The sequence below is a fragment of the Anolis carolinensis genome, unplaced genomic scaffold (genome assembly GCF_035594765.1).
Source record: "Anolis carolinensis isolate JA03-04 unplaced genomic scaffold, rAnoCar3.1.pri scaffold_11, whole genome shotgun sequence".
NCBI lineage: Eukaryota > Metazoa > Chordata > Lepidosauria > Squamata > Dactyloidae > Anolis > Anolis carolinensis.
The window spans coordinates 11,878,769-11,894,327 of record NW_026943822.1 but is presented as its reverse complement, the minus strand read 5'-3'; the positions used below and the strand labels follow the sequence as shown (position 1 = coordinate 11,894,327).

General features: G+C 42.8%; 1 protein-coding gene across 2 annotated transcripts in view; it reads left to right on the top strand.

Annotated features, from left to right (window-relative positions):
* fam169b (Protein FAM169B) overlaps positions 1 to 15,559 on the top strand; it is a 203,607-nt gene that overhangs the window by 36,518 nt on the left and 151,530 nt on the right. The window contains exons 7-9 of one of the 2 annotated variants that reach the window (XR_010000924.1): positions 169 to 297; positions 1,704 to 1,768; positions 3,499 to 5,054. Coding sequence is in view for 1 of the 2 variants with exons in the window: in XM_062963269.1 (XP_062819339.1) it covers positions 169 to 297; positions 1,704 to 1,768; positions 3,499 to 3,699 (395 nt within the window). In the remaining variant the exon portion in view is untranslated. Of the gene's footprint in view, positions 1 to 168; positions 298 to 1,703; positions 1,769 to 3,498; positions 7,093 to 15,559 lie in introns of those variants that run through there. The other variant, XM_062963269.1, reaches the window with a different exon arrangement.

Sequence of the window (15,559 nt, the reverse complement as noted above, 5' to 3'; positions counted from 1 at the left end):
TGTTGTAGCTTTTGATGTCCTATTTGTCATTTAGAGTGCATAGCGTGATGCTAAGCTCCTTATAGATAACAATAATGCTTGCAGTCTGGAGGAATTTGAAGAGAGTTGGTATTCTGCATTGCTGCTTTTTTGACTGCGGATTCGTATGATTTTGCCTCCCCTGTGTAGTTTGTCAAAAGTTCTTAGAAATCCATCCAGAGGAACAGCCTCGACTGTGGGAAGTGGAGGCACCGGGAGACTGGAGCCAGCGTGTTAGTATCTGGCTCAAGATTCAGCTGGAACAAAACCTCCCAAGAGGTGAGTCGAAAAGCCGTGAAGGTGAACATTCTCCGATTTTAATCTATTAAGGATATTATTATTATTATTATTATTGCTGGAATGAGCAATTTTTTTGATTAAAACCTTGATTTTCTGATGTAAAGATTGTGCCACCAAACGCTGCCTCAAAGACACGCGCGTTGTTTTGCATGCTGCAGCGCTAGCCTCATCTGGTGGCAAACATCTAAAACGGCATGCTTGAAATCATATGGAGAGCCTAGCAGTGTGGTCCTGAATTAGTTTTGCTGTTATTTGCCATCAAGTTGACTTTTACTTTTGTTGACCCTACAAAGGAGAGACCTCCAAGAGCTTTGGTCATCCACTGAGCTGCTCAAGTCTTGCAAATACAGAACAGCCTTGGGTTTCTTGCTTGAATCTACCCACTTTCAGTGTGCGTTCTCTCTTTTCCTACCGCCTTCCTCTTTAATAAGTTCTACCATCTTTCCCAGGAGCCGCAGTATGGGTTAAACCCTTGTGACGGCTGAACTGCTGACCTGAAGGTTGGCTTGCTGACCTGAAGGTTGCCAGTTTGAATCCACGAGACAGAGTGAGCTCCCCTCTGTCAGCTCTAGCTTGCAGGGACATGAGAGAAGCCTTCCAGCTAACATATCTGGGTGTCTCCTGGGAAATGTCTCTGTAGATGGCCAATTCTCTTACACCAGAAGCAATAAGTTCCCAAGACGCTTCTGATATGATAAAAAAGTCATTTCGTGATGTGTCCAAAGTATAATAATCTCAGTTAAGTCATATTCAGACTCGAGCCCTATTGTATACAGTGAGGCTTTGAATTATGCCAGGAAACTGACCTGTAGACAGTGGAGCTCTTGCAGCAAGGAAACGTAATGCTTCCTGTGACTAGATCCAGTTACAAGTCTGGCTACATTGTGTATAGAGTTACCCATTAAATTATGCTCTGGAATGGGCTGCCCTGGTTTAGGATCCTCTAGTTATGGATGCAAAGTGAGCAGAAACACTTTCTCCATGAACATCTAAAAGGCAAGACTTCTGATGTTTAGTAGTATTACCTGTTTGTTGAGGGCATTCCATAAACGGGATGCTCAGGGTTGCTGCTCCTGAATAGATACCATCTTTCAGAAGACAGTGGCATACAAACAAAGATCATCCAGGTTCATAGAGGAGAAGGCAATTTTCTGAGTAATATTGTCCAAAGCCAGTTCAGAACTAGGCCTGTGATTATTATTGATCTATAAATGTAAAAGATTCCATAATAATGGAATGGACAGGATCATCAGAATTGTGTGATAGGTTATGATTGCCATGTTTTGGGAGCAATCATATTTTAAAATATCTTTAGCAAAGGAACAGACACTGACATTCTTTAATATTTCTGTCTCTTTCTTGGCAAATGTATTGTTATGTTCCAGAAGTTCCTCTGGGGAAGCTTCAAGATGGCAAACTTGGGCAATCAAATGAAGCACAGAAGAATGAGGTGGAGTATATATATGTGAAAGATTATATATGCCTTGTTTTGGGTATGATACTCTTGTTACTAGGGAGGCAGAGGCCCCTTCTACACTGCCATAGTAGATAATCCACATGATCTGTTTTGAACTGAATTAAATAGGAATAGAAATAGAATAAATAGAAATAGGCCCCTTCTACACTGCCATATAATCCAGTTCAAAAAGATAATCTGGATTTTATATGGTAGTGCAGAAGGGGCCAGAGTCTCTCTAACTGGACCCAAGACCCTCACTTCGGCCACAAAACATAAAGCTGTTTCAGGTATCTGAGTATTGATGCTTTGCAGTCCTTTTCAGATGTAGTTGTTAATAATGTATATATATTTCAGGGTGTTACTTTCTTAACTTTTTTAAAAATGGTATCAGACACAATATACAAAAGAATAGGGGATAGGTTTCGATATGCTACAAAACAGAGTAGTTGTTCAGTGTGTTTATATTCAAAACTAGTATAAATGAAATGAAAAAACGGGTTTCCCAACTACTGATACACCCAGAGGTGGTTCAACCACCAGGCCAACTAGGCAGTTGCCTGTGGCTCCATCTTGTTGGAGGCGCCATCGAGGCAACTCCTGTCTCCTGCGGCCTGCCTCCGCAAGGTATTGAACTGCTTTTTCTGTTGATTTGTTGTAAAACATGATGTTTTAATGCTTAATTTGTAAAATCTTAATGTAATTTGATGTTTAATAGGCTTTTCCTTAATCCCTCCTTATTATCCAACATTTTCGCTTATCCGACGCTTTTATTTTTCAGTGATTGGTTTGGGGGGGGGGGTGCCAAAATTATGTTCGCCTACACTTGAAAAATACGTAGGGCTGGCTCTGGATACACCTCTTCATCTTTTAAATACAATTATATCCCACTTTTCCTTCTCGCAAAGAACTTAGGGTTCTTGTATATTTGGGGTTCCCCGGCACTGGCAAGATCCATCTTAAGCCCAGTCTAATGACGTCATCATTTAAAACTGCCTACTTGATTTATTTATTTTGTGTCAAAAGCATTACATAAATAGATAAGTATAAAACTGATCAAATAAAGGGAGCACAAGCAGCTAAATAATTTTAGACCAAAAATGGGCAACAGTGACTGCATTGTCTGTAGCTCTTAACTGTTCTTCCTCTGTGCATGAGGCAGGGCATTGTGGGCAAGCATACAGATGCGGAGTTGTTTGTTCTGCTCCATAGTCATTGCTTTACCTACTTGATCATATTAGGTAAATTAGACCCATCCCCCATTTCTTTATTTACTATTTATTTACTATATTCATATCCTACTCTCTCTCACCCCGAAGGAGATTCAGAGAGGCTTACAATATGGCAATAATCAATGCTGCATATACAAACAAATAAATAACTTTATAATAATGACTTTATTCTTATATGCCATCACCATCTCTCTGAAGGGACTTGGGGCAGCTTACACATGGCACAAAAGTGCCTAAAAACAGAGCATAAAATAAAGCACAATATAAAATACAATTAAATAAAACAAATAGGCATATAAAACAACTTAAAACTCAATTAACATGGCGCTCATCTGGCTGTAAACTACTGTAAACATGACCAGGCTGTAAACAACGGGCAAGGGAATGGGATATGTGCAAAGGTGCAACCATGAGATGAGGGCATGGGATGTAGTACAATACAATACAATCTATACAACAATAGATGAGTGTAATATATTTGTTTGATTTCAGAGAGATGGCCGTTTTCCTAAAAGTATGGCATCGCTGGAGCCTAATAGTGTGGCAGAAGAATTTAAGTGTGAACCAGAAGATGCATTTGACCTTCAGGCTCATGAACACGTTGTTCAGATGCCACAAAATAAGGGATCAAAGAAAAGGGCAAGAGAACCACCTCTGGACTGTGATCCTAAGCATTTCAGGCCACTGCCTTAACTTTGAATCATGGTAGAAACAAAGCAAGAACAAGATGAATAATAATTTTTGAGCATTGACTACTAGGTTCTGGGCTCATATCTTCCCTTAATCAAATACTTATTTAAGAGCCTCTTATTTGAACCTGGTGTGTGTCTTCTGTGTTGGAGGCTTACTTGGTAAAGCTGTTGGAAAAGTTACTCAAATAATGTACGTGAAGCACTTTGCACACTTAGAAGAACTACATATACATCCTCAGCCCTATCTATGATGACCATTTAATGCAGTTTCAAACCAGTATTGTGCCGATGATTACATAGGACATCCTGGAACTATCCGGGCATCCCCTGGGTAACGTCTCTGTAGACAGCCAATTCTCTCACACCAGAAGCGACTTGCAATATATTCTCTGACGTGATAAAAAAAAATCATAATGAGTCGCCCTTCTTTCCACTTTCTGAAGAATTTACACCTCTCTGTCCGTAAGTGAGATACCTATACTGCTCATGTTCATGTTGGATGAGGTTTGCTTTCTGTATTCATGCCACATTGTGTTTTTCTGCTTCCACAAGATGGTGCTGCTGCACAGATGAAAGACAACAGCAATACTTTGGTGAATGGAGTGCTAAAAAGTTCAGGCATGAATGTTGGCCTCTTCCCATTTTGTTGAGGAGAAATACAAGAAAGTGGTCATGCTTCTTTACAAATTGAGGAACAGAGAAAGGATGACAATTGTGTCATACAAAGGGAAAGCAAGCTTAGACTCTGAGACACAAACTATCTTGTGTGGATTTCTGAGGTTTTCCAGTAGCAGATCTTTGCTTTTTAGTAGTCTATTTGAATTCCTATTGTTATCATTATAGCCTGCCCTTTTCCCAGCTGCGGGCCTAAGGTTTCTTGCAAAAGTTAAGACAGATATAAAGCTCACATTGCTAAAAATAATCCAATAAATAAATAATCAAAACTTACACAGAAGTAAAAACATTCCCATTAAAAAGCACATTGTTAAATTCCCAAAAGCCTGTCTCACAAGGCAAGTTTGTATTTCCTTGAGATACTCTTGATTGCGAACAGGTGTGTTTAAACTTCTCTAGGATTTGGGAACCTCCCTGTGTTTGCACCAGAAGGTGCATGGATGGATATAAGGATTTTTCAAAGGCCTCAAAACCTATCTTGGGTCATGTAAGTGAACACAATCCTTCGGATAACCTGCACCCGAGATGAACCTTTTCTTACCTCCTTGCCTACTCCTGTTTAACCTGCTTTCAGTGCTACAGGAACTGGGATGCTCTGCTTCAGCTTTTCTTCTAACCTGTTTTGCTGAACACTAGGAAGACTGGGCTTGTTTTCGGGCATCTGCTGTGACTCCTCCAATGGTAAGTCTGCTCCATCTTCTAATGAAGGTGAACTCAAGGGTGTGCAATGACAATTTTGGAAGGAAAACAGCTGCTATCTCAAAATGCTGCCTGAAATTGGTGTCTCAAAAATGGCTGCTGCAGAGCATAGGGCACTCTACTATGGAATACCCTGGAAAGGAATTCAACTTCTGAGACAAAGGAAAGGACAGGGAATGATCACTACCTGATACTGGCAAAATGGGAAATTGCAGTGTTGTGTTCCTAGCCACAGAAGCACAAATAAAATGCCAACAATTTAAATACTGAGCGATGGCTTGCATTATACCTCAAAACAGGTCTTGAAGCAGCCTGTTTAGCAGACCTTGCTCAGGGCAGGTGGCAGTAATGTGCTGAATCAGGGCACAGGTGTATCAGGTGTTGGCTCTGGATTCTGCCAGCTGAGGCTTGGCTTAGCTATGGGAGGCCAAACATGAGAACAACCATTTGCTGTGCAAGAATTAAATATGTACGTTGAGTTCCAGAGTTAGCTTTTAGTTATTGAAAACTAGTTCGGGTTGTTTGAAAAAGGCTTTGTTTGTATTTGGATGTTATAAATGGACCTGTTAGAAATTGGTGATCCATGGCTGATGTGGTTTGCGGCAGTCTCTGGATGTGGGCGAAAATACTGCAAATCCCATTGTCCATGGTCCATCCTCCCCAACCCTCACCAAGATGTAAAGTGTGTCATGGGCAGTCTATGTGCCAGGTTTGGTCCATATTGATGCCCGATGGGTTTTCGTTATCGGGTCAGAAGTGACTTGCAGTCAGCAGCAATCTCTGGATGTAGGTGATGGTACTGCAAATCCCATTGTCCATGGTCCATACTCTCCCAAACCTCACCAGGATGTAAAGTGCATCATGGTCAATCTATGTTCTAGGTTTGGTCCATATCCATGACTGATGGATTTTTTTTATCATGTCAGAAGCGACTTGCAGTTAGCAGCAGTCTCTGGATGTGGGTACTGCAAATCCTATTGTCTGTGGTCCATCCTCTTCTTAACTTCAACAGGATGTACAGTCGGTTGTGAGGGGGTCTGTGTGCCTAGTTTGGTACAGGTCCGTCATTGGTGAGGATGGTAGAAAAATACATTGCCGCCCATTTACATGCATACAAACAATCTCTCTCTCTTTCTCTTTCTCTCTGTCTCTCTGTCTCTGTCTCTCTCTCACACACACATGATTTTGGATCAAGTGATTTTAATATTTATGCATTCTATGTCTTAATGTCTAAATGTTGCTTACGTCTTATGTTTTGATGGTCTTGTTGATTTTAACTCGTATGTTTATTGTTTCGAGATTATGATTTGGTTTTTACATGTATGTGTAGCATTGAATTTTGTCATCATTATGGTGAAAACCACTTTGAGTCCCCCAGGGGTGAGAAAAGCGGTATAAAATAAATATATAGTATAGATATAGATACATAGATGACATTTTCCTGGTCTGTTGGTTGCAGATGACCTGGAAATGATAACACGAGATGATAACAAAATATCTAGGGGAACAGGAACTCCCATTGGTGCAGTGGGTTAAACCTTTCTGCTGGCAGGACTGCTGACTTGATAGTTGGGTTGCTGACCTGAAGGTTGCTGGTTCGAATCCAACCCAGGGAGAGAGCAAATGAGCTCCCTCTGTCAGCTCCAGCTCCATGCAGGGACATGAGAGAAGCCTCCCACAACAATGGCAAAAACATCAAAACACCAGGGCAGCGTCCTTGCAGACAGCCAATTCTATCACATCCCAAGCGACTTGCAGTTTCTCAATTTGCTCCTGACACACACAAATTTCTAGGGGAATTTCTTTGCTGCAATAAACACTTTATACACTTATATGTACGTGTTTTGGCATTGTTTGACGAGATGGCCCGATTGTATTAATGTATAGCAAACTATCTATAGGGGAATTTCCTAACTGGATTGTGAATGTAATATATGTACAAGTCTTTTGCATGTGCATGTTTTTGCTTAGTCTTTCCAAACTCAAACACGGTGAAAATAAACTCGGACACCTTTTGGTATTTGGTCAATGGCTCTATCCTACCAGATCAAGTAATGTTGAAGGTTCCTGACCCGAAAGGTGGAAGAGGTTGGTCAGTATTCTTGCCCTCTGTTTGGACAGAGTAACCTGCTTTTTAACAGCATTAGTTCCACACTGCCTTTGGAAAATACAGGCACATGACATGTCCATAAACCTCTCCATACGGAGACCATAATCCCCTCAAAAGCTTTAAGCTACCTCTGGAAGGGAGAGGGAGAGAGAGAGAGAGAGAGAGAGAGAGAGGAGGGGTGTACTGACACTCACCCCATCCACAAATTATAAAGCTCTCTCCTAACAGGATTATTTAGACTGGCTAATTTACCATTTAGGAATTCTACACCGTGTAGCCCTTTTCCTTTGGAAACTTTGCAGTTCAGTTGCTTAACCCATGCTGCAGCTGAAGCTCTCGACCCTTGTCCCGAATTGAACAATGTGGAGAAAAGGTTCCCTGGAATCCCAAACCATCCCTAGATCTTGGAGCTGGTTCAGCCTCCTCCTTTTCTTCTTTCCAAGTTCTTTATCTCCATGCACTGCTTCTCAAGCCCATCTGTTGCAAACTCTGCTTCTTTTCTTCTGGGACCACCAGTAGTTGGGTATGAAATAGTTTGACTTGGATCCAATGGGACTATTTATTTATCATGACAGAAGTGAATTGAGAATACAGTTATAATGTATAAAAATCCACAACCAAAGTAAAAAAAAAAAGAAGGCATTATACTAGATTTCCTTTGACCAGAAGCTGGCCACTTGGAGTGCCTCGGGTGTCGCTGTAAGAAGGTCCTCCATTGTGAATGTAACAGGGCTCAAACCACATCATATTAAGTGGTCTATGATTTGCTCTTCTCCACACTCACATGTTATGGACTCTGCTTGAAGCCCCCTTTCTTAAGGTTGGATCTGCATTGCATGATGCCAAAGCGCAGTCTGTTCAGCGCCTTCCAAGTCACCCCGCCTTCTATGTGCCCAAGAAGGAGTTTCTCATCCAGTCTCAGCCGCTGATTGAGGTTCTGGAGTTTAGCCTGCCACTTTTGGACTCTCACTTGCTGAGGTGTTCCTGCGAGTATTTCTGTAGATCTTAGGAAGCTATTTCTTGATTTAAGGCATTGGCATGCTGGCTGATATCTGTAGAGGATGGGCTGGAGATGATGCGGCATGTCTCATAAAGAGCCAGGTCCACAGTTTTAATGTGGTGAGATGTCTTCCACACTGGGCATGCGTATTCAGCAGCAGAGTAGCCAAGCGCAAGGGAAGATGTCTTCACTGTGCCTGGTTGTGATCCCCAGGTTGTGCCGGTTAGCTTTTGTATGATATTATTTCTAACAGCCACTTTTTGCTTGATAGTCAAGCAGTGCTTCTTGTAAGTCAGAGACATGGTCCAGAGTGATACCCAGATATTTTGGTGTGCTGCAATGCTCCAGTGGGATTCCTTCCCAGGTAATCCTCAGAGTTCAAGATGCTTGTCTGTTCTCAAGATGAAAAGTACATGTTTGCATTTTAGATGGATTAGAAATCAAATGGTTTTCCCTGTAATATGCAGCACCTAAAGCTTCAGAGAGCTTCTGTCCAACCATTTTAAGTGCTCCCTGCAGTGATGGCATGATCATGAGCATAGATGAAACTCTCTATCCCTTCTGGCAGTAGTTGATCATCCGAACTATATTGTCCCAGTTTGCATGGTGTCAGAAACACAAATATATTTTAATGCTTTAGCTCAAAGAAAGTAAAAGCCCTGTAGTTCTTGTTTGCTCTCCTGTGAACCTATGAAACAATGAGGGAAGCAAACAAAAATGCCAACAAGTAGCTAGCAAAAAGATCAGGTAGGATTTTTTTCTGTAGACATCAGAAGGTATTTAAAGTGGTATTTATCCTGGTTCATGGTCCAGGAACTGTTAAAGATGGGAACATCACCTATAGGAAGTCATGGTTTTCCTGGGCAGACACATACAACGTTTTTGCTTCTGGCCTAGAGGCCTGATGCCCAGCCAATTTTATGGTTTTTATGGTAGGAAGAGAAGTTTAGGCTTTGAGGCAGGCAAACATCCAGCAAATAAACTAATAAGTACATGGCCTCAAGCAAAACGAAAGCAAGGAAAGGGTTTCTTTGATAGATGGCCAACATGATATTCATACTGTAGTGGATTTCATTCTGTAAAGGCAATGGAGATGTTTAAGCAGTTGCTTTATGTCATACAGAGACCATAGCTCCATCAACATCAGATGCGCAGATGGTGCTGTTAACTTTGGCACGCTCATTGGCTTGACAGGAGCCTTTCACCTAGATCTGTTTTTTCATTTATTTCTATTCACTTTGCCTTCTGCCCGACATTGGGCCTCAAGACCTACCTGTGGAAGACAGGTGACTGAACCTGGAGCCTGTTGTATATAAAGTAACAATGCATGAGAAATGTGCATGATGCATTCAAGTATATTTGATTTTCTATTGGAGGCCCAGGAGCTCCCGGTGGCGCAGCATGTAAAGCACTGAGCTGCTCAACTTGCGGACTGAAAGGTTGCAGGTTCGAATCCGGGGAGCGGAGTGAGCACCTGCTGTTAGCCCCAGCTTCTGTCAACCTAGCAGTTTGAAAACATGCAAATGTGAGTAGATCAATAGGTACCACTCCAGCGGGAAAGTAACGGTGTTCCGTGCAGTCATGCCAGCCACATGACCTTGGAGGTGTCTACGAACAACGTCGGCTCTTTGGCTTAAAAATTGAGATGATCACCAACCCCCAGAGTTGGACACGACTGGACTTAATGTCAGGGGAAAACCTTTACCTTTACTTTTGGGTGGCCCAAGTGGTATCATTGAGCAAAGAGCTGTTGTATCCACTTAAGTACAGCATCAGAACATTCTTAGTTTCTCATTCTATCTCTACCAAGTTATGGAGACTCTCTCAAGGTTTCTTTTCCGAGGGCTACTCCATCCTTTGAGAAGAAGCCTTGCGGAAGGATTGTGCCTTTGAGTTTTCCCACCTCTGCTGTAACATCCACATGCATAGATCATACATATAAAGAGTGTGGGATAACCCCAACAGTTTGCAAATCTCATGGTTGCTGCAGTCTATTGGTCTCACCTCTGATGTGAGATCAGACGCTGCTCATCAGATGGCAGAGACTGATTCTCGCCCTGAAAAATTAGCCCAGCTCTTTGAATGCTTCAGGAGAATCATTGCAATGCAATACAGCAACCACATTTTCAGTGTTTGATGTATGTTTACGTTCTAAAACTTTAGAAGATGCAAGGCAGCTCATCTAAAGGGTTCTTTTTTAAAAAAAAGAAGCCCAGCAAATAGATGGATGAATGATAATTAAGTCTAGCTTTAGAAGGCACACAAATTATGGACACACTTCTCCCAGTCTTCCCTTTGTAATTGTTCCTAAGAGGCCACATAGCAGATCAAGAGAAGTTTTGAGGCATCTGATAAACAAGTTGGACTGAGACGCCCAGGTAGTTTCCAAGCACAGTTCAAAGAACTATTTGTGACCTGTTTAAAGCCCTATACAACTTTGATCCATCCCATTTGAAGGGATATTTGACACTTTCAAGAGAGGTACACCTCTTGGTCTCACTCCTTTCAGAGGCAGGTTGAACAAGGACAGTAGATAGGTTCATCTTAGTGGACCATGCACACTTTGGAGTCCACACTGTCAAGGGCAGAACCAGGCAATGCCATCATATCCAGATCTTTCAGGTGCCAGCAACATGACTTCTGAATACTTCATTTCAGGAGCAGCATTATTCACATCTTGTCCCACCCTTTGAGTGCTTCAAATGATTCAGAATTATCTTGAGTTGATGTCCTAGCAAGAAGGATTCCAAAAGCTGTATGCAAGCCTTCAAGTCATTTCCAACTCATACTGGCCCTAAAATCATCAAAGACCATGCCCTAAAGGGACTTCCGGTGAGCACAGATGGCGGCAGGTTGGGTTTGCTGAGAGCTCCCAGCAAACTATTGCTTGTTCACAATTGGGTTTGAGCTTTCAGCTCCCCTCTTCTCGCGTATCGAGGCGAGAAGGGACGCAAGGCCCCAAGCATCCCCATAGATCTGAACCTCATGAGGATCTGAGGTGTATGGGTCCGGGAGAGTGCGGGGATCGCGGATCGTGTCAGCGACAGCGGGCTTTAAGTCCGCATTCACTGCCTGCCTGGCTCACATTTTTAACAAGAAAGAAAGAGAAAGAAGAGGCATACGTAAAGAATTTGAATTCTTTCTCCAATCGGCACTCTGGGTACAAAGGAGGACTAAAAGGACAAATATCAATCCAAAAGTGAGTAATTACTGGACATAGTGAGCAGGGAGTAAAGTGGCTCTCTCTAAATAATGTTATAATCTCTAAATATTTGTAAAGACAACATCAAGTGAAGCAACTTAAAGCCAATGGATTCAAATGACAGGAAAGGCGATTCCACTTAAACATTAGGAAGAACTTCCTGACCATAAGAGCAGTTCGACAGTGAAACTATCTGCCTCTGAGTTCAGTGAAGGCTTTGAAGCAGAGGCTGGATGGTCATCCGTTGGGGCTGCTTTGATTCTGCTTTTCCTGCATGTCAGAAGGGGGTTGGACTGGATGACCAATGTGGTCTCTTTCAACTCTATTATGTGGTCTCTTCCAACCTATCACTGGGTTTCCTTGACAAGATTGGTTCATTGACATCCTCTGAGGCTGAGAGGATGTGATTTACCCAAGATCACCCAGAAGGTACCCATGGATCCAAAGCCTAGTCTCCAGAGTCCAACACTGAAACCACTACAGCACACTGACTCTAGGTTCCAAACACAAGTATTTACTTATGTGCAAATATCATAGCTTTGTAAAGGGGGCACGACAATGAGCTGAGAATAAAGTAACTCCTTTGGGAGACAGTGGCCAATCCAGCAAAGTTGGTGACGGAGGATCATGGCTTCAGTGCTGGTAGTCTCTGCGTTTTCATCCCGAATGCAGATATTTCTCCACCTGTCTTCTTCTCAAGAAGAAGGATTCTTGCAGGATTTTTCCAGAGGCAGTGCTGATGGAATCATTCAAGTCGAGAGTGACATCTACAAATCCTCCATGTTTCGCAGACATACATCAAAGTCGGAAGGACAATAGCTTTACAAACAAGCATCTTGGTATCCCTATGAATGTCCCGTCATAGTAAAGGTAAAGGTAAAAATTTTCCCTGGACATTAAGTCTAGTCATGTCTGACTCGGGGGGTTGGTGCTCATCTCCATTTCTCAGGCAAAGAGCCGGCGTTGTCCATAGACACCTCCAAGGTCATGTGGCCAGCATGACTGCATGGAGTGCCGTTACCTTCCTGCTGGAGAGGTACCTATTGATCTACTCACATTTGCATGTTTTTGAACTACTAGGTTGGCAGAAGCTGGGGCTAACAGTGGGTGCTCCTCTGCTCCCCGGATTCGAATCTGCGACCTTTTGGTCTGCAAGTTCAGCAGCTCAGTGCTTTAACACGCTGTGCCACTGGGCTCCCCGTCATATATTATGGTGAACCAATGGTTAAGCTATTCAGCCTGAGATGGAAAAGAAAAGCACAGGATCGTATATTTTGGCAAAGCCCAAAGAAGTGGATCAATGATGAATTGGTTAGGATAGGATATATATATAAGCTTTAGATAGCACAGGGAAAGGTTAAGACCCATTTCTTTTGCTGCCTGTTCAGAAAATTTCACTTTCTGTCCCTGTGAGAATGGGATTTTGAGAAATGTGGCTTGTTGTGTAAACAAGAATTTGCTATAAAGCTCCAGTGGAGACCACTTTTCCCCATGATAATAACTCTTCCAAGAGTGGATTTCCCTTCTAAAGGGCAGATTTCTCTCTCTTCCTGTTGTCTCTCTCCATTCCTTACCAGGAGTCATTTGCAGGTTGAATGTTTATAACTTGGGGACTGCTTGCATCTGCTTTTTCTTGGCATCCAAAATCTCCTTTCCTTCGTCTCTTGGTGGGCCTGACCTTCGGCCGTCCTCTTTGTGGCCACCCAACCCCCTCGACAAGCCTGGGACAAGACCCTCTGATAAATATCTTGGTAACCCAGCGGGTTCTTTAGGGCGCAGGGAAATTCTCTGTAATCCAAACTTGCTTGATCAAAGAGTAATTACGAGAACACTGTTGTCATTCTCCTCGCAGGACTTTTGTGCCGCGCACCTGTTTATAGCCGGGGAGATTTGGGCCTTCCCCCCTCAAACACTCGGCTAATTGAGACGGGGGGCCGCCTTAATCTTCGAGGTGGATCGCAAAGTCTCTGAGATCAAATCGCCAAATATTTGGCCTCGTTTTTCTAAACAGGAGAGATTGTCCGAAGCCAGTGGGCTTTAAAAGGCGGCTGCCCACAAGGCCAACCATCCCTTCGCTCCCCGACATTCCTCCCGGCCGCCCCACTTTCCCCAATTAAGGAATGTAATTTAGGATCAGTGGATGGGTCACTTGCGCTGAAAGAATGAGATAATCGTAGACAGAAGCGAGTCTCGGACTTTATTAGTCTTTTAAGCCTTCCTGATTGTTAGCAAAGATCCGGTCAACCTTTAAATAGCCGATAGGTGAAGGAAAGGATAAGCACCACAGATTTGGGGAGCTGGGGCAGTGGATTAGTGAGCTTAATGCTCCCGTAACCTTTTGTGAATCCGGACAAAAAAAATGAATGCAAGTGTCTCTGAAATTCAATGTAGTGGGACTGTCCTAATTAATGATCTTGGTTCCTCTTGATGGAAGTCTAAGCAAGGCCTGTGCCAATTTATCTCAACCTGTGAAGGAATGATAGATTCAATACAAGGCATGCCTAAGGCATGTTATTGCAGAAAGCGAGAGGATGCTCCCCGCCGTTTCATGTCAAACCCTCCCATATTTCCTAGATGAAAACCAGGGCGTTTGTGACCAAGCAGCATCGGATGTGGTCAAGATGACAAACACTATTAATGAGGAAGAATGCAAACTAGAAGAGTTCAGTTTGGCCCAAGATCCCATCTTCTCTTCTCCCCACTTCCACCAAGGCCCCTTCTACACAGCTGAATAAAATCCCACATTTTCTGCTTTGAACTGGAATATATGGCACTGTGGACTTGGATAACCCAGTTCGAAGCAGGTATTGTGGGATTTTTGCCTGGATATGCTGGGTTATATGGCTGTGTGGAAGGGTTCTAAGTCAACACATTGCAAAAACTACTGTTGTGTTTTGAAGTCAGTTTGCAGTCATTGAAGTAAATCTGAGAACGAAAGGGGGAATTGGAAGGAGAGGAAAATGGGACATTTTAGAAGCAGCTGAAAAAGTGAGACATGGAGGATTTGAAGCAGAGGCTGGATGGCCATCTGTCAGGAGGGCTTTGATGCTGTGTTCCTGCATGGTAAGGGGCTGGACTGAATGGCCCTTGATGTTTCATTGAATTCTAAGGTTATATGAATTGAGACTGTCCCTGCCAAACTGAGAGAGTTGTCAAAGACTTTCTCATGCATTATACAATTACTTTCTACATCATCTATTTCTTGAAAAATACCAACTTTCCCAAAGCTGTTTGCTTTCCCCCCGAACCTACTGGGAAGGCCAAGGGCCATTCCGGACAGGCCCTATGTCCTAGGATCTGATCCCAGGTTTTTTGTTTGTCTATTCTATTCTGTTCTGTTCTGTTCTGTTTATCCCAGATTATCTGGCAGTGCGGACTCATATAATCCAGTTTAAAGCAGAAAATCCGGGATCAGATCCTGGGATATAGGGCCTGTCTGGAAGGCCCCAAGACTCCTTCCCTCTCCGCTGAGTGATTTGTGATCAAACGGCTTCTGTACTTTGAACTAAGTTTGCAGCCACTGAAGTAAGCTGAAAACAAAAGCGGAAAGTAGTAGTAAAAACTGGGACATGTTAAAAAACAGCCAGAAAAGCCGGACAACAGAGGATGAATTGTTACTTCACTTCTTCACTTCACTTTATTTCTTAATTAGTCGCTCTCCACCAGAGTGCTCTGAGTGACTTACAATTTAAAATATCATTCCACAATATAAAAACATTCGACTTAAAAACATTCAACAATGACTATTTGGCAAACTAGATCTGATCTACTCAAATGCACAACCGAACAGCCAAGTCTTGAGCGCTTTTACAAAAGGTCGCAACTCCGACATTGCTCTAACATATGGAGGCAATGAGTTCCACAGAATTGGAGCATCGGTCGAAAAGGCTCTGCGCCTTTTAGCTTCCAGGTGTACATCCCTAGGGCCCAGTATGTATAGGAGATTTTCCTGGGAGGATCGAGGTGACCACTGATGGAAAAAAGGAATGAGGCGGTCCCTAAGATATAATGGTCCTTGGCCATTTCGAGCTTTAAATGTCAGGATCAGTGTCTTGTAAGAGATCCGATGTTCTATTGGTAGCCAATGTAGTTGTTTCAGAATCGATATAATATGGGATCTTATAGATGATCCCGCTAGCAGCCTGGCCGCCGCATTTTGGACCATTCGGATCTTC